General features: G+C 43.3%; 1 protein-coding gene across 1 annotated transcript in view; it reads right to left on the reverse strand.

The window, feature by feature from the left end:
* Positions 1 to 380: 380 nt before the first annotated feature.
* ddx10 (DEAD (Asp-Glu-Ala-Asp) box polypeptide 10) overlaps positions 381 to 22,765 on the reverse strand; it is a 104,570-nt gene continuing 82,185 nt past the window's right edge. The window contains exons 17-18 of the mRNA XM_036524239.1: positions 13,485 to 13,624; positions 381 to 1,171 (exon numbers count right to left, since the gene is read on the reverse strand). Of these exons, the coding sequence (XP_036380132.1) occupies positions 982 to 1,171; positions 13,485 to 13,624 (330 nt within the window). The 3' untranslated portion in view covers positions 381 to 981. The remainder of the gene's footprint in view (positions 1,172 to 13,484; positions 13,625 to 22,765) is intronic.

Raw genomic sequence — 22,765 nt, forward strand, 5'->3', positions numbered from 1 at the left:
CAGCGCGCCATTACAGACTAAAATCGGTGGGTGAGGGCGAGGTGGGGTGGGGGTGGGGGGGCTGCTCCCCTTACTCCACCACCGAGGTCCTGGGACGCTTGTTAAAATAATCCCTTCACTACTTTTTTCTTGAAGTCTGTCTTTCTTTTGGCCAGCCATATAAAAGCACTCGGGTGAATTCAACATGCAAAATGAAATTCCAAACAGGAAAATGCTACTGCCTGATGCTTTGAAAAGGTTGAAAGGATTTTAGTATTTCACATAATGACCACGCAACATGTGACACTCGGTCAATAAGGACAGACAATGCAGCTGGAGACGTGTTCATCTTTTAAACATCTGTATTGAGCAGAGTGAAAACAAAGACACACGAATGGGGGTTACAAAAATCCGCAATGTTATCGATTGGGTTTCCTGGCACAGAATTGATCCCCATCTTGAAAGTGTTGCTTTATGTCTGTGGGCTAAATCTACAAAGAGATAACCCTTTTCATTTCTGAGAAAACATGAATCTTTTCTGCACATGGTAGAAACACAACAGCTCTTACTTTAGATGTGTGTGTAACAAAGCCTACAAGACAGCAGCTATAAAACATTGTATTTTTTTTTTAACTTCAGCTGGGGCCTAAAGATGCCTGACCTCCCCACTCTCTTGGCAACAGATCTACAGCGCATGTATATCTCACAAAACGGGAGGAATGCAATTGGGAAAAATAAACAGTTTGTGAAGTGAAAAGGTGGCCAAACTTAACACCTGTACGAATGTGAGAATGGCTGATGTCTGCACACTGCCAACACTGAAATTATGTACTGTAAATCATCACTGATTGAGTGCAGCATACATAATGTTATCCCGTGTATGATCTTCCATGTTGGAAAAACCATGAAAAATGTTCTTCCAGTTTTTCTACAAACAAACTTCTCAAAGGTGGTAATATAAAAAAAATGAAGAGACCCTGAAAACATCTCCACTCGGCAGGTCTAGCTAGCTCCTCTCAGCAAATGGAGGACCAGCTCCTCATCCTCAGCCAGCGATAGGCCGGTGTCCAGGGGCTGAGATGCTGTGGTGTCCTGCTTTCTGGCCTTCTTCTTCCTGCCCGCCACAGGCTCTTCTTCACCACTGCTGCTGTCGATGTATCTCCTCTTCCTCAGGTCCTTTCCAGTGGCCTCTCTGTACATTCAAATAGACACGGCACAAAAAAGACATGGCACAGTGTGTTAAAATGGCATTCATGAGGCGGCCTTCACCATTGTGGCATTGAAATATATTAAACTCTCTTTCCCCTCCATGGCACAGCTGTGTTGACTGTATTTGAGCCACTTCTATAAAGCAGGGCAACTACTGACTTGAATGATGTCACTCACACATGGACAGACAGAGTGGTTACTTTATCCAGCAATGGTGGACAAGAAATGCATGGAGGAACGAGAAACACAGCAATGTCTTCTGAGGAGCAGCTCAGCAGGGTACGCTTACAGAGTTCTCAGGATTTAGCTGTCTTCACTCTCAAGTTAAGAAAAAAAACCCTACAGAAACCTACTGTGGTGGTACATACTCTGTGAGCTAAACTTGGCCTGCTTTAGCAGGGCTGGCACCACTGTGATGGCTAGCCAGGCCAACCCTGGCTCTTCTCGATGGCATTCACTCCAGTCACAGCTGGGTCCGGGCCAAGGAGTAGCCAAAAGCTCTTACCACCAACTCATTCACAAATGCAACCAGTTCAACAACCAGCTACAACAGTACATTATAAGAGTGACTGAAGTAAATGAAAAAATCTACTGTATTACACTGTGGTGCTAAAATAATTTAAAGACATGGATGAGAGATGACTCTGTAGTGCACTACCGACCATCACCCAACCCACTAACAATGGAAACCCCAGAGTGCTAACAAACATTATATATGTGTGGTGTATTTATTTATTTTTGTTTTCCAGGAGTTCTTTCCAAGGGTTCAGAGAAAAAAAAAATCAGTTTTCCCCAGAATGGCATGTGGGTTTTTTAATGTTTTTATTTTTTGTCTGGAAAACCTCTGTACAGCGCTTTCTGAAAATCCTGGTTGTAAGATGTGCTGTGATAAATTTTGCTATTGTTGCTTCATCACTATCCTGGCTTGTTCTGAAACATCCTCTCTCACAGATGCAGGGTGAAGCAGAGCTCACTGCAGTTAGGGCACCACAGACAGACTCTTGACGCTCCGTCTGCTGAAATACACAAAATACATTCTGCAAGGTCTAGTTATTTAGCCTAAAAACACATTCAAGATGGTTTACACGGACAGAGACTACACTGACATTATAGCTGCATTAGCTATTTGACTCTGCTTTGTACATTTTCTACCTTTGTGAAAGTTTGAACCAAACCAATGGGACAGCATTCTTAACAAGCGTTTTTTAAAAGAAGTGTATAAATTGATTTGCAACAGCCCCTCCGAAAGCAGGAGCACATTTTCATGCCTTATGAGGATACATCCACAAACCCATTATGCTGAACATAGGCTTAAACATATCCGCGTCTCTATATTTTTACAAGGGTGCCATAGACAAAGTAAGAAACAACCAAGTCCTTTAAAGTGTGCAATTACAGAAGGCGCACTCATTATCAAGCCCAAACATGAGTTTTCCAATTCATTAAAACTGGGATTTATGATATGTGTACGGAGAATACATTAGGCTGACAAAGCTTAATTGGAGAAGTTTTATTTATAACGGCTCAGAACCTTAATGAAATATTTGATGGTGCAGACACAGCTGATGGTACGTACAGATACAGGCAAACTTGTTAGTTGGATGCAGCAGTGGTATCAGCGAAATCTTTGCACAAAGCGGCACAAAAGCATGGCGCTTACCGCACCTACTTAAGAAGCACTCAATAAAGGCACTTTTCAGTGCGACTGGCTGGACGCTGGCAGGTTGACATGCATCAGCCAGGATCGACTCATTACGGACGTAAAGGCAAAGTGGCCCAGGTTCACTTCAGATCCACCGTCTGCAAACACACCAACTCCACACTGCGCATGCTCAAATCACACACTGCTGAAGCTGAAGCTGAAGCTTCCACTGATGCCATCCAGGGTCTTGGACGTTCTTCTCAACAGCATCAAATCATGCTTTTTTGCCAGGAGGGGAAGCAAAGCAATCGACAGAGGAAAAGCGGACGATATCAGTTCCCAATACTCCACACAGCCCTTGATCTTGTCCGTGTCTGCGGGGGATTCAGCTGTGCCTAGCCTGCCTGAGCCAGAGAGGGCTCACAAAATGGCCCATTCAGATAGAGTACAACCATGGCTCAGTCCAAGGTCTCGGAGCTGGAGCAGATGATTATTTGCCATTACTAGCGGATACACTGTTCCAGTACAATACAGAAAGCTTATATTATGCATACTGTCCACTTACACAGTTGCATCACTTTAAGTACTTTAACAGCAGTGGCTGACTGCAGTTAAAGTGCTTCAAGTAATAACTTCCTAAAACAGCAGTGGCCCACGTGGAGTTCACACCAGCAGCATGTAGTTTATAAGTGTGGTTCCCTAACCACTGCACAACAGTGGACTGCATCCACAGCAAATGGCTATTGTCTCCATCACTGATCAGCTCCATGTCAGGTGCGGGCGCAAAGCGCTGATTACACCACAGCATCTGTCCTCATCCACTTAGATGATTCATCGGTCTAGCAGACGAGAGTAACCTCAATGCACTGGTAATGAACAAAGCTATTAGAATAATGGCCATTACTATTAGCAATGGGTTTGAACCCTCTCCAAACCTCAGAGTCATTTTAAGTGCCACCCCCCAAAACACACATAGACGCACAGCAAACACAAATAGACGCGCACAAACACTTAGTGAAGGTCTGCTCTGCACACCAACTGTCTTAGTTCTGACAACAGCAGGTCCTGTTTGTACTGAAGGTCAAGAGTCAGTGGCTTTGATCATCACATTGGGATGCATACTGTAACTCCAAGAGAGCCAGGACTGTGGTACGCCACAGGCTGCTCCTGTACAGCAGAGAGAAGCATTCCAAATACACCCCGTCTCCTCGCTCACTGAGGCTGTCTGCCGTGAAGGATGACCAATAGGACGAGGCAACGAGCTGTTATAAGCCTCACTTTCACGAGATGACTGTTACTGCCTGAAAGAAAGGTACCCTGGAATATAAGCACTGCGTAACTATTCAACAGCACTCTAGTGTCAGTTCCTTCTTCAGCCCATGGAGAATTTTACCATCAGACCTTCACGACCCACTCAACTCTTAAACCTGCTGTTTGGCCTAAAATATTTGCAAAAGAAACAAAAGCACTCACGTGTGCCACTGATCACAGATGACTTCTCTTGTCAAAAAAGAACAGATAACAACCTCAATATACTTCCTTTTTTCATAAGAGGTATAATACTTTACACTGCGACCACTGTAGCCCTGGGGCAACCCCTGCAACAGTAGGCTTTTATTAAGGTGAGGTAATTATGGCAGATGAATGAAACTTTGTTAGCAGCCCACCATTCATTATTAATTGCGGCCTGTTAATCGGGTTTAATACAAACTGGCTGCAGAGGACGAGCCAGGAGGGAAAGTACTGTGTACACTGGAGCAGAATAGACTCTTCCAGGGGATAAAACAGACTTTGCATTCATTACGCTTCAAAAGAAGGGAATACAACAGAACATTAGTTTGCCCTTGACGGGACACTGCCTTGCAGATCCATAGGCACCCCATTAATATAAAGCCATATGACTAGCGTCATACGGACATACTGCTCACTTCTCACAAAGACACAACCATTAGAGTTTATTCTACAGAGAATTTACGTTAAGTGCGTGCTGTGCGTGTGCATGCTGAGCATCAATTAAAGCCCACTGATCTGTGTGTGCGTGCATATCTGCAGCTATAAAAAGCCGAAGCATATGGCCCTGGGACGCCGTTCAAGGTTTGAGGGGCTGCCGAGCGCAAGGGTAACGGCTGGCTGAGTGAGGGGACGCACAGATGCGACACTGGAGAGTTTTAATGAAGGGAGTAAACTCTGATGATCAATGCGGCGGGAGGGTCAGGCCACCCAAACTTCATCTGTCTGTGAGATCTAATGCGGCCCAGGCGAGCTCATTTTAAAACGCAATCAGGCTGAACTCGGCTGTCTCCACTGGATGAAAAAAAATGCGGCCTTTTGTGAAGCTTCTAATATATTTTTATTTTGCACATGTTTTTGCCTTGGTTAGCTGAACAGGCTTTCATCGATTTGAGCGCAGTCTTAGTTAAGCGCACGTATACAAGGGTGCCGGAGATGAAGGAAGATTCATTGCATCAGGGCCGGAGATCCCAGCGCTGTTTCTGCGTTTCTTTGGCACCAATGATTTAATTTAAATTTACATTATAATGGGGTTGGAGGAGGATAAATAATTCACAGCAGGAACGTATTTTTTTTTTTTTCCAAAGGACTGTAAGCGCGCGTGTCTCGCACAGAGATTTCTCTCTATCTGTTGTCCCCCTTGTCTTTAGTAATTCGGTGTCTTTAGCCGTGTGCGAGTGAGTCACTGCAGTTAATTAACTTCTTTATTGTCTCGGGGGAGACGCTTCCCCTTATCTCTGACAAACGGGGACGCTGGGACAAACCACCAGAGTAAATTACACAGAGGGAACACCTGAATGGAGGAAGGACGAGAAGGGGATGGTTTGTGAGAGGTGGATATAAATCGAACCCACCAATACCCGATGAGACAATGGCTACCAAGAGGGAATAGGTCACTTTAAGGTGAAGGCAAGGATGGAGGTGTCAATACTGCCAACACATAAGTATTAACACTGTTTAGACAGGACTAAAGTTGACACAGAGGATATGACAGCACTGTAATGGTAATTATAAATCTCAAAAACTAGAAAAAATTCATTGCAGTTATGTAACAGATGGCAGGTGTTGAACTACCACAAACAGGGATAAAGCACAAGGACGTTGATATTATAGCCTTTTGATGAGCTCATCTTGTTCACTTCACTGTGAGTGAGTGAGACTGTAGGTGCTGGTCATCTGAAGTGGAGCTCTCAGAACTGCGTGCTCACTGTTACCAGAACTGTCAAGGAAAAGGGATGTTTGCTCAGCTGGCCCACTCTCTCTGCGGACAGTCCACAAGTGGTTAAGGAGGGGCAAGGCTATGGTCAAGTGCTTCATCCCCACTGGAGGCAGAGGAGTGAGGGTCAAATGATGGGCAGGTAAAAAAGCTTTACAAAAGTGAACACTTTGTTCACCACAGGTGGCTGTCCAAAGGAGGCAGTCTGGTTAAGTAATATGGGAGCTAAGGTAGGGAGTCACCTGGGGAACCAGTCTGAATAAGTCACACATAAGGGAAGACCCTTTATAGCAGCCCCACTTGCTTGTGTTTTTGGTGGTGGCTATGGTAAGCCACTCTCCCACCTACATTCACTTTAAAGCACCTTGAGCTCCATGAAAAGGTCCTCTATAAATCCACCACAGGCTTTTCAACAGAGCACAGTGCGCTTGGCCAGGAGCATCAGATCTTCACCCTATAGTACACGTGCCATTAAGCAATGAGAACAGGAAACACCTTTAACCAGGACAGGAGATATGACAGAGGAAAGGAATGAGGCTGAGCGGCCGGCCAGCGCCTTTGGTCTCTACAGACTCGGGGTATTTGTCTTGCTTTACCGACCGATCAGTGACAGGGCGGCTATGTTAGCCACTGGCTGCAGGGTGAGAGAGTGCTGTCCGGCCACAATGAAAACATCTCTGTGAAATATATGCAGTGCAGGGAGGAAGCCTCCGGGGGACAAGGTAATCATTTCTCATATCCTCACCTCCGGATCCCCATAAGCAAGACGACCGGCATCACGACGGAGAAGGGATGTGGCGGCAAAGCATGTTCTCTGACATTCTCCTCAAGTAGTCCCCCCAACTCCCCCCCCCCCCCCCCCCCCCCCCCCAAAAAAACCCCCACCTTTCTGTTGATTAAACATTTCCTCCAACGGCAGTGAACTTAAAATTCACCTATGGCTGTTTCTTTACTGATAAGTTCAACACTTCAAGGTAGTTTTGCGTCCAATTCAAGGTTGAAATTTAAGGATTTCTGGCAAGAGTCGGTAAATGTTTGAAAGGTCTCCCTCAGGGGGAATGTTTAGCTGGACACACCAAACAGGAATCAAGTAAATGAGCTGATTTATAAGTGCTGGGCATTTCCAACCAAACACTTTCCCTGTATTTTATGTACTCATTGAACAACCCTTGGGGCTGTTTAATCAAGTGGCTCATTATGTACCCACACTATCAGTTATAAATCAAACGCAGAGCACCGTTCCAGTACAGTCAAGCAATCATTTACAGAGATGGCAATCAACTCTGCAAGCTGAGCAAGATAAAACTCTCAATGGCACAAGCACGGCCTCCATGAACCAAATGGCAGGAAAGGAGCTCAGTGCTGCTGATATCTCATCAACCCCTGCTGCACAGGATACTTAAACGTCAGATATGTTTGGCTGATGTCCGCTTGTGGGTTGGGTGATTACTGGGTTTGTTAAGCCATTCCGCGTTTCGCTGATAGAGTGTCGAAGGTGGCGACCCTGGGAACAGAGGAGTGATTCGTGTCGGAAATTCTGCGTTTTGGGTTTTGCCGGGTCAGCGCGAGGCGCCAATGAGAGAACTTCCCCTCGGCTTCAGCTGCCGGCCGAACAAAGCCCGCTCGTTAGAGAGGAATTAGGAATACGGACGCTGGTGTTTACCGTGCTGTAAATGTCAGAGATTCATGAATGATTGCCGTCTGAATAAGCTCTGGGAACGTTTCCTCTGAAAGCACTGATTAGAACTTGCTGCCTTATGACCTTTCGGAGAAGGCGAGTTTAAATTACAGGCCAGGCCTGATTAGTCCCAGACTAATCAACATAAATGAAACACAAAGGAAACCCAAATTACGCCTTGTTCAAAGCAATGAAGGCACGCGTAACTTCTGTAACCACTCAGGCAAACTCAGCGGGAAAACAGCTGCCGCCTTGGAAAACTTTTATGGCTGCCAGTATTAATGTGATAACTCATGCGATTAATGAAGGGGAAAAAAAAAACCCAAAACAAACAAATGATGTGCTCGTTTTAAAATGACTAATTGCCATTTCCTGGGTTTGCTCCACAGCATAACATCAGAGTTAATTCAGTCTGACACGATATGATCTCTTAGAGGCAGAAAAAAAACAAGGGAATGCAGAAAAAACAGACAGCACAGGCCCTCTGATTGGTAAGTTTAATGAAAAAGAACGAAATAAAACTTGGCAGCTGGGAGAAGAGTGAAGCTGCTTGAACCTACGGCCAAGTGGAACATCAGTATCACTAAAGAAAATCACCCTTGCAGTACCTCTGCCATGCAAAACACGCTCCTTCTGTGTAACATTTTACAAGATACAGAAAGATAGCAGTGCTATTAGCATTTGCTGTGGAGCAGAGTAGAATTACATCATATTAGCACTATATTAGCAGTATAAACATCATCATTTCCCACAGAATGAAGATTTTTATATAAAACATTCAGTAAAAAGGTCACTATTTTCAGTGCTTTGATGAAAACTCCTGTAAACATTGAAATTTCAAGGTTTTGTTTCAGCAAGTCATATTTGTGAGGTTTTTTCTTTAGGTCTCAGTTGTCTGCATTAGATGTAAGATGAAGTTGGCGATTCTGCTTGTGGCGCATAAAACTGATTAAGGGGAAAGGACTTGGCTAACATTCTGTCATGAAAACTGTGAGCACTGAAAGTACCCCTTTTAGCGACACTGTGCTTCAGGAGGTGAAAAGCATTCCAATTCAGATGAGCCAGCCTCACCAAAAAATGGAAACCTCCATCTGACACCTGCTCATTCTCATGGCTTAATTACTATTTACATACAGGTGGCAGAGTTAGAGATGTTTCCTTCATTTAATCTTTTTTCTTTGAAATATTGTCAATTGAAATGCTTTGCTGACACTCTCTAACATATGTGGTTAAAAGTGAATAAAATATCTCTAGATTATTTTTCTTTATCCTTTGACACTCCAAAAACTTTGTATATAATCCAGCAACTTAACACTGCTATTACAGACAGGCTTGCTAATGCCGGGAATATTAATGAGGGAAAGAATCTGCAGAGAGGGGCTTAGCTCTCCCAGAGGTGACAGTGTCATGCCATAAATGTCCCAGCATGCATCTGACAAGGCTCCTGAGGATGTGCTCTGGGACACCCAACAGCTTTGGCGATGAACCCCGAAGGCCTTTTTGCTCCCTTCAGGTCTGTAGGGAACATATCTTGGGTCGGACAGTAGACTGTCCTCAAATGTAGCTGGCTTAATTCGAACTTGACTTGGAGATCTGCGGTAGCTATCCTCCATAGCAGAGTGGCCTGTCACAGTGTGGGTGTTCAACCAACAAAGGTGAGCGAATGTAACATTACCCTTTAATCTGCTTCTCCTGTCACCCATTACTAACATATACTAAACGCACTTGATCACTTGATCAAAAGCAATCAGTTTGCTCCAAATACAAATACAATTTGATGGGCCTGGATTGTGGTATCCTTTGTCTATCCTGTATCTTGTTTTTTTTAATTGAAAATGGTATACAAAAACTAGACCTGCTTTTTCAAAGGCACCTTCATTTTCTTCCAGAATAAAAGAAATCCAGAGAAAGTAGCTGGCTGGCCAAACATTGATCAATCTACAATGTAGGTGTATCTACTAGATTTGAGTGTAGTATACACAGTATTACTCAAAATTCATTTATTCAGTCATGTTCCAACTAAATACTGACACTGAACGATAAAAATCCAAGCAACTAATCAATAAAGCTTTACATTGAATCACATGTTAAAAAAACATAACTAAACCAATGCATGAATAAAGCATTGAATAAAATTCACCATTTCATCAGTTATGCAAAGTACCCCTGTGCAGGTATTCCATGTACGCTCTGGGGTGAAGACATCCTTTTTCGGAAACCGACAATTTTGCTCATAAACACGGTTTGCTCATTCCTTGTTCCAGGCTATGCAGGCATAATGGATGGAGGGGTTTCATGTAATTTGCAATGGAGGGATTTCAGTTAATGTGGACTCGTGCTGAAGGGGTCCTGCCACTCCTCGTATCCCCACCCCAACCCCTCTGAGAGCCCCACATTCCCCTGTGGACCCACGGTTTTGATACAGCAGGGCCATGGGCAGGTTTAGAAAGATCCAGGGCCTGTTCAAGGCCAACATGAATGCTCATGGAAAAAGTCTCTGGCAGGCTGAGCAAAGAATTTATTCACCCTTGCAAGGGCGCTGTGAGCTTGGCACCTCCCTGGGGTTCAGCTCCAAATCCTTATTGACTTTTTCCCAAAATTTCTTTAATTAATTTCATACTGCTTCAAACCCAGCTGCATCTGATGCATAACAATTATATACATTTGTCATCCTAAAAAGAGTTTAAATCTAGAGTCTCGGCAGTAGAGTGTAGGGAAGGAATATCACAAAACAGACACATTCATATACATTCATATCCCCAAACTAATCATAGGATGGTGCTGACACGTGCTAATCCTTACCCTGTTGGCCTCTCACCCTCTGCTGCCCCCTGCTGACTCCCTGTACTTAATGCCTTTACCCCCCCAGGGGCACACAGCCTTCCCAAAGTGGCCATTTCACAGCCAATCCAGGGAGAAGGCTATGGCATTACGGGACATGCACTGGAGTGACACACCCCAGACCAACTCTGAGCCTGCAAAAAAAAAATACTAACCTGGTGCAGGACAGCTTTTAGCTACAGACGTCACAGCGGAAGCCAAGAGCAGCACTCAGGGAGCAGCAGGGTCATTAAAAGGCACAGGGGAATAGAAGAGAGCGGTAAAACGCAACATGCATAAATAAGGGGTGCGAAGCAGACACTCGGCTGCCGGGGCCTGGTTATAAAACACACCCGGGAAGCGTCTGGCTGTAGATCTGCGCAGCAACTGGATGCTGCCTTGGATTTACAACGCTCCTGCCCATCCTGCATGCAGCGTGTGTAGTCATGCAGTGAACGCTGGGGACAGGGCCATAAATCAGAGGCACTGCCAGGGAGGAGAGCAATCACCTGCTCCGCTCTGGTCTGCAGGAGAGGCTCAGGGAGAGAGAGGGAGGGAGAGACAGAGAGAGAGAGGGGGAGCAAGATGGAGGGAGGGAGAGAAGGATGGGCGGTGCAGGAGAGCAGAGAGGGAGGGGAGAGAGAGAGGAGAGGAAGAACAAGGTGGAGGGAGAGAGGGAAGATGGGGGGAGAGGGATGGAGAAGAGGGACAGAGAGTGAGAAAGGAGGAGGAAGAGAGCGAGACAGGGAGAGAGAGCAGAAAGGGAGAGTGGAGAAAGAGCGAGAAGGAGAGAATGAAGAGAGGGAGAAAAGGAGAGGATAAAGGGAGGAGATGGACAGAGAAAGAGCAGTGGAGAGAGCAAGCAGGAAGAGAGTGGGAAGGAGAGGGGAGAGGGAGAATAAATGATGAGAAAGAGGAACAAGGACAGAAAAGAGGGATATAAAAATGAAAAATGGGAGAGAGGAGAGTGACAGAGAGAGAGAGAGAGAAGAGAGAGAGAGAGGACAGAGAGGAGAGAGAGAGCAGAGTGACAGAGAGAGAGAGAGAGAAGAGAGAGAGAGAGGACAGAGAAGAGAGAGAGGAGAGTGACAAAAAGAGAGAGAGAGAAGAGAGTGACAGAGAGAGAGAGGGGAGAGAGAAGAGAGAGAGAGAGAGAGAGAGAGGAGAGAGAGGAGAGAGAGAAGAGAGAGAAGAGAGAGAGCGCAAGCCCATCTACTGTAATGCAAACTGCCATTAAATCCTTGCACTGCGTTCTGCCCTCCCTGTGAGGCCACATTACCACCCAGCTTCTAATGCCACTTTAAATCTCAGACAGTAATTACACATTTTATGGACTATCTGTGGCAGGCTGAGTGATCAATGCTTTACATTAGCGAGGTATAAAGGAAAGCTTTTTCATTCAGGGTAATAATTCCTCTCAACAAGTAATGCAGAGATTTCCAATAATAACAGGCACAGGACAAGTGACACAGTACAGGATGGCTAATAAACCTTTTAGAAAGCAAACACCCACTTCTACAAAAATTGCCTATTGCAGGTATCTTGAAATGTTTTGCAAAATTATCCCTGCAGGTGTTATAATTACATGCTTCTGTTTATCTTGACTCAGTTCAAGAGCTCTATTTATACTGAATAAAAGATATTATGACTTGAGACTGAGGGTGAGAAATCTCTACTGGTATGTCATGACCAATTCCTGTGCTCTCATCCAACATTATCCACAACGCACACAGTTCTAACAATATCAAAGTAACAGGCAACAGGAAGACAAGACATTTTTAAATGGAGAGCTATTGGTTCCTGTATTGATTGCCCCAAAAAGCATAAAGAAGAACCCTCCCAGGATGGCCAATATTAACTCTTAAGTGGGTGGGGTGCACTAGTAATTCTACAAAAATTATGCTAAAAAAATAAGTATCGATGTATCACCAAGTGGCCCAGCTACAAGTCTGTGACATACAGTTGGCACTACAATATGAAAAAGCACAAAGCCAAAGGATGACTCAGAACCTTCACGGTTGAGATTGAAAATGTTTCCACATTTTAACGACCCTTTCACTGATTAGTAAAATCCCACAAAAGAGGGCTGAAAAGATAGAAACTCCTGAGTGTGAATAAAGCCAAATGCAGGAAGATCAGGAGGAATTAGCCATGATTGGATATGCAGCTGTCATACAACTCATCTGGACTTACTGTTCCGTAATGCTCCACATTTACGTATTTTTTCAAAATTACCCTGAAGAAATATTTCCTTAAAACGTTCTCGAGGATCATTTCGAAACATATAATACTACTGAACTAAAGTCTCATATTCTTATTTTAATATGTTAGCATTCTTGGCCTGTTCCAAATTCTTCTGGTTCAGGTCTGAGAGTAAGTTGATGATGGGAATCAAATTCAAAAGCGACCGATCCTCTGGCTCCTTCCCTTCGGTACACCTTTTACTGACACTACCACAACAGCAGAGCTTACATCAAGAGCAACAGCACTGACACCCTGGATAAATCATTCAGAATGCTGAAAATCACCTCACAGGGGGACAGAGGAAACTCACTGAGTGATATATAAAACAGTGCATCGGTGCACTACACAGCACAGCCTCTGTATTGAACATCGGTAATAGGCAGTACCCGACAAACTGACAAGGGACAATCACGAGTGAAAGTACCACTAGCAGACGGTAAAAATTCAATTGCACTATTAGTGGTGAAGCACCACTAATAAACCACTGTATTGAATTTTAAGTGAGATTTATGTACCGGAACTAAGTGGATTACTACTGACACCATATGTTTCATGGTTACTTACAGTACAATATGACTCAGCAAAAACAGTCTGGATGGTATCCCACTGGATTTTTATGGAATCTATAAACATATACAGTACTGTCTGCCTCATAGAAGTACTCAATATCTTTGCCATATTCTCACCTGCTCAGGTCTTCCTGCTCTGAGTCTGAGTGTTTATCTGGATCAGGCAGAGAGCTGGGATCAAATTCTTCCTCGCCGTCACTGCGGTCCAGGTAAGCCACCGCTTCCTCTTCCTCCTCATCAGACTCCCCCATCTGCTCCTGAAAGAGGCCGATGAATGCATCCATTACAATGTAGACCGGGGGGAAAAAGAGACCAATTTATATCAAAAACACTGTTGAGACTGCTGCTCAGGGAACGAGATCCTGTCAGGTAGCGAGAAGAAGCAAAGCCGGAGAAGTTTAGAAGGGATTCAGGGGTGAAATGTTATGGTGTTTGTGTCAGCAGCAGGGAATTGGTGATTTTAGGCCTGGCACACCCATGGGAGCCCCCCCGAACCCTGACATTTCTGTGACCCCCCCACCACACACACACACACACACACACACACACACACACACACACACACACACAACATCAGTGGTGCACCGTGGTGGGTCAGGTGAACCAGTGGCATCATGGGTAGTGGTGTGCCAAACCACTCAGAATCATGATTATACTGATTCTCCCATTACAACGCATACTGTCTCCCATGAGCACTTCACCTGCATAATGGATCACAATGACAGTAACTAAAACACTGGGGTGGAAAACACAAAAAGCACTCAAACTAGACAAACCATAAGAGGCCTTTACAGAATTCATCCTGTGTTACGCAAACAAGGTACAAGAGTGATGTTTGCTTTTTGAATGCTGGTATTTGCTGAAATTACTGCACAGTGAAGTCCTTCAGGCCAGGGATCACTGCTGCACATTGAGTAAAATTAAGTAAAATATGCTGAAAGTAAATGCAGCATTATAGAATTTATGCAGTGATTTATTTTTGGTATGGACTGAAGTAAATTAAACTAGCTAGCTAGCAATAAAGTTACTCCAGCTAACTAAGCAATACAGTAGCTTTTCTAGAGGTTAACAGCAAGAACAGTAACTCAAAATGGTAAGGTAACCATAGCTATATGGCTTTTATTAAACTGACCAGAACAAAACCTTATCAAACTAGCAAGTTTCATGAAGTCAGTTAAACAGCTTACAACCAAAAGGCAGATAAACTACTCCTGAGGTGGTATATAAACTTCCATATCTGTTGGTAAACAAAAGCCTACTCAAAAATTGTAAACATCAATTGTTGTCAGCCAGGTTTAAGAAATTTAGCTGACCAATAAGATGTTACAAATGGTTTACTTGTTAGGCCAGGAAAACATGTGATAGGCCTTTCACTCTTGGTTGGCATGGGGACAGACTGCTGAACTTGACATCGCTTCAAGCCATTAAGCTACTTCAAGTTATTAAGAACCATACTATGAACCAATGACAGAAAATTGGATTTTAAACAGCATACAAATAAAGGAATATGCAACTTTTTAACAAACCAATACGTAGCTCTCTGAGATACAATTCTATATTGTGGCAATGTTTGGTGGATGCCACTTCAAATTTATTTGATGAATTCATTTTTAATTTTAATGTTGGAAAATATAAAGCAACCCAGAAAGATAGCTGGAAACAGCATTGACAGACTATCACCTCTGAAATGAAATGTAATGCACGACAAGCTAATAGTCCTTCAAATATAAAAATACTGCTGTACTGTGCTGGTATGAGGCAAAATCCAGTTGACAAGTGCAACACACGAAAGTGGTTCTACTCACCCCAAGCCATTTTAAGGGCAAACTTAATGATGTGAGAGAGAGAAATCTCTTATGGTTGAGAGAGGGGCGCGCTGAAACGGCTCTTGCATGCACAGATTTCGTGCTGCCTGTCTGACTCATCTCCAGCAATTTAGAGGTTAGCGGCGGCAGGAGGATTTAGCAAAGAAGGAGCAGATGTTTTCGACAGCACAAGACACAAGTATTGCACTGTGTATGCTGCTCAGTAGAGTGCCACAGTTTGTCTGAAAGATTTAAAATAATCCCCAACAACGACGTGATGGAAAAAAGCACCATGTGAAGGCATCAATCTGTTTGCTTGTAGTACCAGGGAAAGGAAACTGTCTAATTACAAATTTGTCCTGGACAACACTTTATGAGAGGCAAGCTGAGGCTGACCAAGGCTGCTGGTGCCAAGTATGTCAGCGCACCATCGGGGCTGTTAAATGACCTAGTTAGTAAAGTAAAAGTAAACCAGTAAACTTCTGGTCTTAGTTTTCCTCAATTTTTCAAATGCCTATTTATAATGTAAATACAGTGTGGATAAAGACAATAGCTTCCTGAAAGTCATGGACATTCCATGTGATTGTACGAAAACATCTGAGATGGACTGGAACACAGAACCAGGGCAAGGCTATGACGGCCATCCTAAGCAGCGGGACTGACAAATGCTTTAAAGGAGGAGTAGAGCACAAACCACAGGCTTTCTACCAAAAATTAGACACCCGATGAAATATGGGTTACTTTGAATTTTGTAAAATCAGAAAGTGACAATATGTTTTATGGCCTTGAACATACCATAAAATCAAATTACCACATGACTTGAATTAAAACTGGCTAGTATGTAATTTAAATTTTTTTCCAAAAATGTGTCAGCAGAATTTTTACTTGCTTTACTTGTATTGTCCAGTAGCTCTCAGCAATTCTATGACAAGAAATACATTATAAAATGATTCGTTGCGATCAATTGTTTTCAACATTTTAATATTATTGTACATTGGTAAACAAAATATTGTATCTAAACCATTCTACATCAACAAGAGCTAAGTAAGGAAATGTTAACATTTAATATAAGTATAGTACCAAGCTACATACTACTTTCATTGATGGCTTAATCAAAACTTGTTAGTTTTGGGCTATCTTACTTTATGCCACCAAGTAGAATTTAGCAAAGTATGGATCTTTTAAATAAAAGTGACATGACACTCAAAACCAGCATGCATATTAGTGCATCATGAATATTAGTATGGCTAGGGGTTTGGCATCTGAAGAAATGGGGAAAAAAGAAAGCTTTTACAATAATGTTATATTTTTGCTTTACTATTTGCATTTTTTACTTGGGGAATATCCTTTTGTGATAATTTTGTATTGGGAACTCCATTTCACATAATGTATCGTATCTTGAGCTGACTGCATCATATCATGCCCAAAATGCAGTTATCCAGGATAAACCTTAGTAGTCATTAAAGCTGCTATCAATTTATTATGACCTTTTGAGCTCCAAGTCAGGCGCTGTAAGTAGGCCTCTGCACTGCTTCCCCATGATGGACAGCCTTTATGGACGTGAACATTGTGTTAACATATAGTGGATCTCCAGTGCTATGTACATGTCCTGGAAAAGAAGGAAAGGAAGACCTGGATAAGGAGTATGAACATTTCATTAGCGCTACCCTCGCTGGTTAGTCAGCTGGGCTGCCAAGTGAAGTGTCACTAACAACTGTCCTTAGGGGCCTCTCCACTCTGACTCTCTGTAAATCCGATGTGAAGGACTTCATCACAGCGCCAGTGAGAGAAACAAAGACACACGCAAGCCGGTAATCCAGTATTCCTTGGGTGAAAAACTAACAAAGCCCGACAGGACAGGCAAAGATCGACCAATCCCCTCTGTGCTCACACAACATACCCTGGATACAAATGGCTAATATTACACAACAACAGCAGGACATGGAATGGAAGCATTATGAGTATCTCATCTTCATAGTGTTGTGTACTGAACTGCTGTAACTTGACAAAAAATCAAAACCCTTTTTAATAATTCAAAAGCGGTGAGGGAGCTCTGCATTTAACAAAGGGAGATGGTAATAAATCATAACTAATTAATAGCCTCCTTTCAAACAGGCATGAAATGCCAAAATGCAGAAAAAACAAATATATTTATGTGTGACTTTTTTCCCCCCAGACTATATTATACATGGCATTTACCACCTGGGAACAGCCAGAAAAGGAGACTACCAGTGACAGCACCATGAGGTGAATCTCACGCTTGCACATCAAAGTACTCCTTGTGCTGTGCATTTCCCAGCATGCCCTGCACTCTCTGATGCACTGACAGCCTGTTGGACCGCCACACCATGGCCGCCCAGCTGAAGGGTTTGATATTTAACTGGGGAGCTGTCACGGACCAAATAGAATACAACCAATTTGTGGGGGGAAAAAAGACAAAACCTCACATAAGCTGTGGAGCAGTATTGTGTTCTGGGGCTCAACAACTTACAGTATGAGTTTGCAAAAAATATAGCTATTGGAGCACACTGTGTGCGAAACACTACCATTATTTTTTTTCCTCAGATGGGAAATGGTTGGTGGCTACCAAAAATGTGCAATGCATTTACTGTGAGTCTTGATCACAATCATTTCACAATATACCTGTGTGTATGAGGCCTTCAGACACAGTCAGAAATTTCTGACTGATGGCGGACATGCTTTCTCTGTTCTTGTCTGCTTTTTCAGACGGGGTATGAGGGAGAGGGAGAGGGCTCTAATAGAAAGTGACAGGGTTAAGAGACCATTTCTCGGATGGAAAAAGCCAACCTCCTCCCCCTCCAGACATTACATTTTCTACAGAACTTTCTACAATCACTGCAGAAAATTTCACGTCTTATCTTACTCCATCGGCTACAGTAACCACGCAGCAAAAGAGCCTAAACAGCCAGAGGCCCCATAGCTTTTTCTCTTCCCTTGCATTTCCATAAAACAGCTTGTAAAAGTGTTACAATTCTGCACAAAAACCATCGGAAGAGCCCAGTCATGGGTACCTTACGGCAAACCAGTCAAATACCTGAGCTTCTCCTTGCATCCCCTCCTCCAGCTTTATCAGGCTATAGCAAGGCTGCATAAGAGGAGGGACTTGGGGGACTTTCTGCATCTGCTACTAAACTTGCAGATGCTGAAAGAAGCCAATTATTTTTTCCACAGGAAGAATTCCCCCATAGCTGTGCACCCTGCGAGATATCATAGACTCTTGCCACGGCATTTAAGACAGGAGCTGTCGATGTTCACTTTGAAAGTGTGCACCCCTGTTCCCCGCGCACAGCGTATGGAACTTGCATCTCCCGAGAAGATAAGGCTGGGGCAAAACCCCTTTCCTTTACTTCACACACAATAGCAGCAAAACAACTGCCTGAGAAAGGGCAGCGGCTGCTCCTGGAGTCCACAGTAATTGCCTGAATACATTTTGTTTTGATAGCTCTGATAGCTGGGGATGTGCCCGGAATCATTAAAATATTATTTGCAGGGAATCTGCTTCGGATCCTGTATGTGCCCTGCACATTCATTTACAAGTTAGAATGTAAAAATGTGCTTGAGATTCAACGTCTAGATTAAACATTTGTTAAAATCCACAATTTAATTTAAACTGCATTTAGACTGATGATTAATATTTAATAAGTACTGTATGACTGAATACCCATTACATCCCATAGTAATTCTCATGTTTGCAGCATCAGTTTTTCAGATCCACATGGGTACTTCAGCCACATGACTTCTTAAGAGAAAGGGGTATTTCGACAGGTCTACCATAGTAACTTAAAAGATCCACACCCAGTCTTTAAAGTGCTACAACCAGCATCATTTGCTGAAAGACTCTAGAAGAGGCATATGCCACAGTAACCAACTAGAAGTCAGTGGAATGAAAAAGAAAAGAAAAAAAACAAACAAACAAAATATCACTGCTGCTCTGTAGCAGTGCACATCCATAAATTCCTTCCGGGGGCAGTTTAATAACCATGAATCAGCATGCCAAAGCCCAGCCAATATTTTGTTTTACTGGTAGCAAAAGGCTAATCCAGACATCTGATCTCCTTGATGTGAGCAGGAGATGCTCTGACACAACACAAAGTAGGTAGAACAGGCTATGGAATGTGTTCTTCCATGCACGGTTTCATCTGAGACTGAATTTGCAATTTTGCACAAACTCACTATGAAGGACCAATTCCCTTGTACTGCCGGTGGGGGTGCCTGTGATTGTTGGGTGACAAGGAAATGCACTCGAATAATTAGACACTTTACATATCGAGAATCACCATCTGTTCAAAGTTGGAGAGGAAGTGGACGTTTTTTTTTTTTTTTTTTTTCCAGGGAGCTAGTTTAAATTATGTAACAGTAAATTGTGAACAAATCAATCTATGTGACAACCCTCATGACTACCGCATCTAACAATCATTGTGCAAACAAGGACAGTCGACTCAGCAGTCGGTTTCGATGAGGTGTGCCGGTTCAGGCAGTGCACAAGATGCTTGGGGTCATATGCAGAGACCAAGCTGACCAATTGGCCTTTCAGATGCCAGTTGTACCTGCTTGTCCTCCACTGCAACCACATAGTCCATGCATGAAAAGATGTAATCGCACAACTTGCTGGTGTCATCGGGTGGTCTCGGTTTGAATTACTCACACCCTGTGGTGATGCTGAGCATATTAAAAACTTGCTCTGAGAGCCCCTGAAAACACTTGAGATTTACAGGAAGAATTCATGCCGAGAGATAAATGATGCAAAAACCACAGTGAAATTCATGCACGCTCATTTCAATGCCCAGTCCTAAGGCAGTGTGAGGCCTCTGATGGTGTCTGACAAATACAGCACATTATTTTCCTTTTCTAAATAAAAACACAACATCATTTTAAGTAAAAAAAATAAATAAATAAACCAACTGTGAAGTAGAGTGCAGCCTGGAGGGACATGTTATACAGAGCAGAGGCTACAGAGACAGGTGCAGGTGGCTTCATTTGTTCCAGCCTTTGATGAGGCGCGCCGAGAGCACCTGGACACCGATTCAGTAATGAAAGATGTGGTCTGGCTGCTCCAATACGGATTCCTCTGGCCTCTCTGCTCTTGTAGCCTGCCAACAAGCTCTCCACCTCCCAAACCTTCAGCTTTGTGGATGACAAATGTCCTGTGGTGCACAGTGACACGTCCACACCCCTGCCACCCCGCTTTTTTTTGTACGAATTGGGAGCAAAGACTGGGAGCATTTTCCAGGAAATGTTTACCCTCAAACTCTGTGATGCAAGAACTGTGTAGCGGTGGTGTGGTCCATGTTCTGACATTATCGAAAAAGCAAAGGGCAAATTCGTGGATTTGATTGGCATGCTTAAACCGAGGTAATCCACTGGAACATCCTGGGTTGCCAGACAGGACAGGTGGTGCTCCACGGATATGAAGAATGCCTTTTTTCCCCCCACAAAATCTCTTGATAATCTTCTATGGAAAAGACATCAAAGAGCCCGGAGGGCTTTCAAAAGGAGATCTGACTCATCATAAGCTGAGGAGACCCATGTATGCTGATACATCAGGCCCTGCTATCATGCTTCAGTTGGATAGAGCCTTTTCAATTGCTGATATGACAAAGGCTTCACATTGTACTGAGTGCATACGTCTGTACATTACACGGCTTCATATCAACCTACCTATGTATTCACACGGTATATGTATTTACAATTTACAATGGCAAGTTTTCAAAGGAGTTAACAGAGCTTTTAAAGGCTTCCTCTTCAATGGTGACAATCACCCACAGGTGTTTCACACAGAGAAGCTATTGTAGAAAGACAGTGGGAGACTGAAAAAAGTCCATATAGAGCAAAGCCCAATCAGGTCACCCAGGTACCCAACTTGCCTGGCCCTTGATCTATACAGAGAGGCTAATTGATCAACATGAAACTAAAAACAGAAGTATGGATCATAGAGGAGGTGTCCAAAACTGCCCAATAATCCCACAGAATCGACGTAGTAGATTTTTGTCAAAGAGAAAATAACAAAACAGAACAAAAAAACAACAGAATACTACTGAAACACGACAACCTACACCATTCTCTGACACTGAGAGTGAAATGACAGTGAGGGGAGGCAGAGAGGCAGAGGATGCTAACCTAAAACCATTCCCACACTATTTAAGACCATTCATTGCGGTAAGGACTTCTCTGAATGCTCCAAGGACTGTCTTAACGAGAGTTCCATGTTCCCTACCCCACACATCTGAGCCCGTGTCAACAGCAATTCCATCCACGGAGGAATTGCCTTTCCCATTTTCCATGTCTAAAAATTAAAGGTTTCTATAAGCGGGGGAGGAATACATGTTACTATTTGAGAATTCTGCTCTTAAACATCTAAGAAAGATAATTCTGTCCCTTGTGGAATATGTGCAATGGAACAGGCAGGGGATGAGAGTGGGAGCAAAATTTGCTGGCTTCTTCCACAGCACCAACACCTCAGTCCAGCTACTCTTAAAAATGCAACGCCTACATGATTAAAAAAAATAAAACACTACAGAAACAAGGCTTTTCAAGATGATCCTGTTTCAACTCCAATTCTGAGGTGGCAACAGTTTTGCACTTGAAATAGAAGAGTTATGCAGGCAACGCCTTGTCCTCAATCACAAATTCATCCGAGACCTCAGCCAGGAATATAAACAGAAATGACTGCCGTTACTGAAGAGAAAGATGATAATGTCATAAAATGTTCTGTCTTTACAAGATCCTGTCTTTTCTGGAAGTTGGGAGTTGAAATCACACAAAAAAAGCTTTGAGCACTGGTTGTCTTTTTTAAAAGAGTTACCCTGTGAGCACCTGCCTACAGGCAAGACCTCCAAGCCTATTTATTCACAAATAGCAGCAGAAGGAAATGTGTAGCAATTAAAGAAAGGAGTGTATGAAACATGAAGAACACCCAGGTATCCATCATTATGTAGTTAATGAGTGATAGCAATCGCATCCCATTATCTAAAGTTTGTACAACTTGTTGGGCAAAGGGCTTGCCTGTGACAAGACCAAAAATTTCCTTGTCATCTTTAGGAAGGTCATTATTTTGCAATTCAATCATGAACATTCATTCATAATCACGATTTATATTACATAAAATATGGGATGCTGATCAATGCCTTGTTACAATCAAGAAACTTTTGGCAAAACTGTTGCAAGTGCATAAACTGTTGAAGAATGCAAGGGACAATGGGGACCCAAAGAAGGCGTTACTGATTACGGAGCTGCTGTAATGGCCTCCCCTTTTCACGCCAGTTCACATCATTCTGCATTTTACCATGTGCATTCATTTCAGGAATTCCTCAGTTTTTGATTGGTCCATGCCTGCTCCTGGAAATCTACGGTCATGTGGGTTTCAGTGATGGCTTTCAACCAGTGGGCTGATGCACAGCTGGAGAAACTGTTCCCTATGTGGTCAGTTGGTCCATTTGAGTAATTAAGATCTGAGCTAGACGAAAGACCAGAAATTCTTCTGTTTACCATTAGGCTGCACAGGTTCAGAATGTGTGAATGTTTGGAACAATAACGGACATCACTGCTGTGTGGTGGTGCAGCAAACATCAAAAC

This window comes from Megalops cyprinoides, chromosome 3 (genome assembly GCF_013368585.1).
Source record: "Megalops cyprinoides isolate fMegCyp1 chromosome 3, fMegCyp1.pri, whole genome shotgun sequence".
Lineage (NCBI taxonomy): Eukaryota > Metazoa > Chordata > Actinopteri > Elopiformes > Megalopidae > Megalops > Megalops cyprinoides.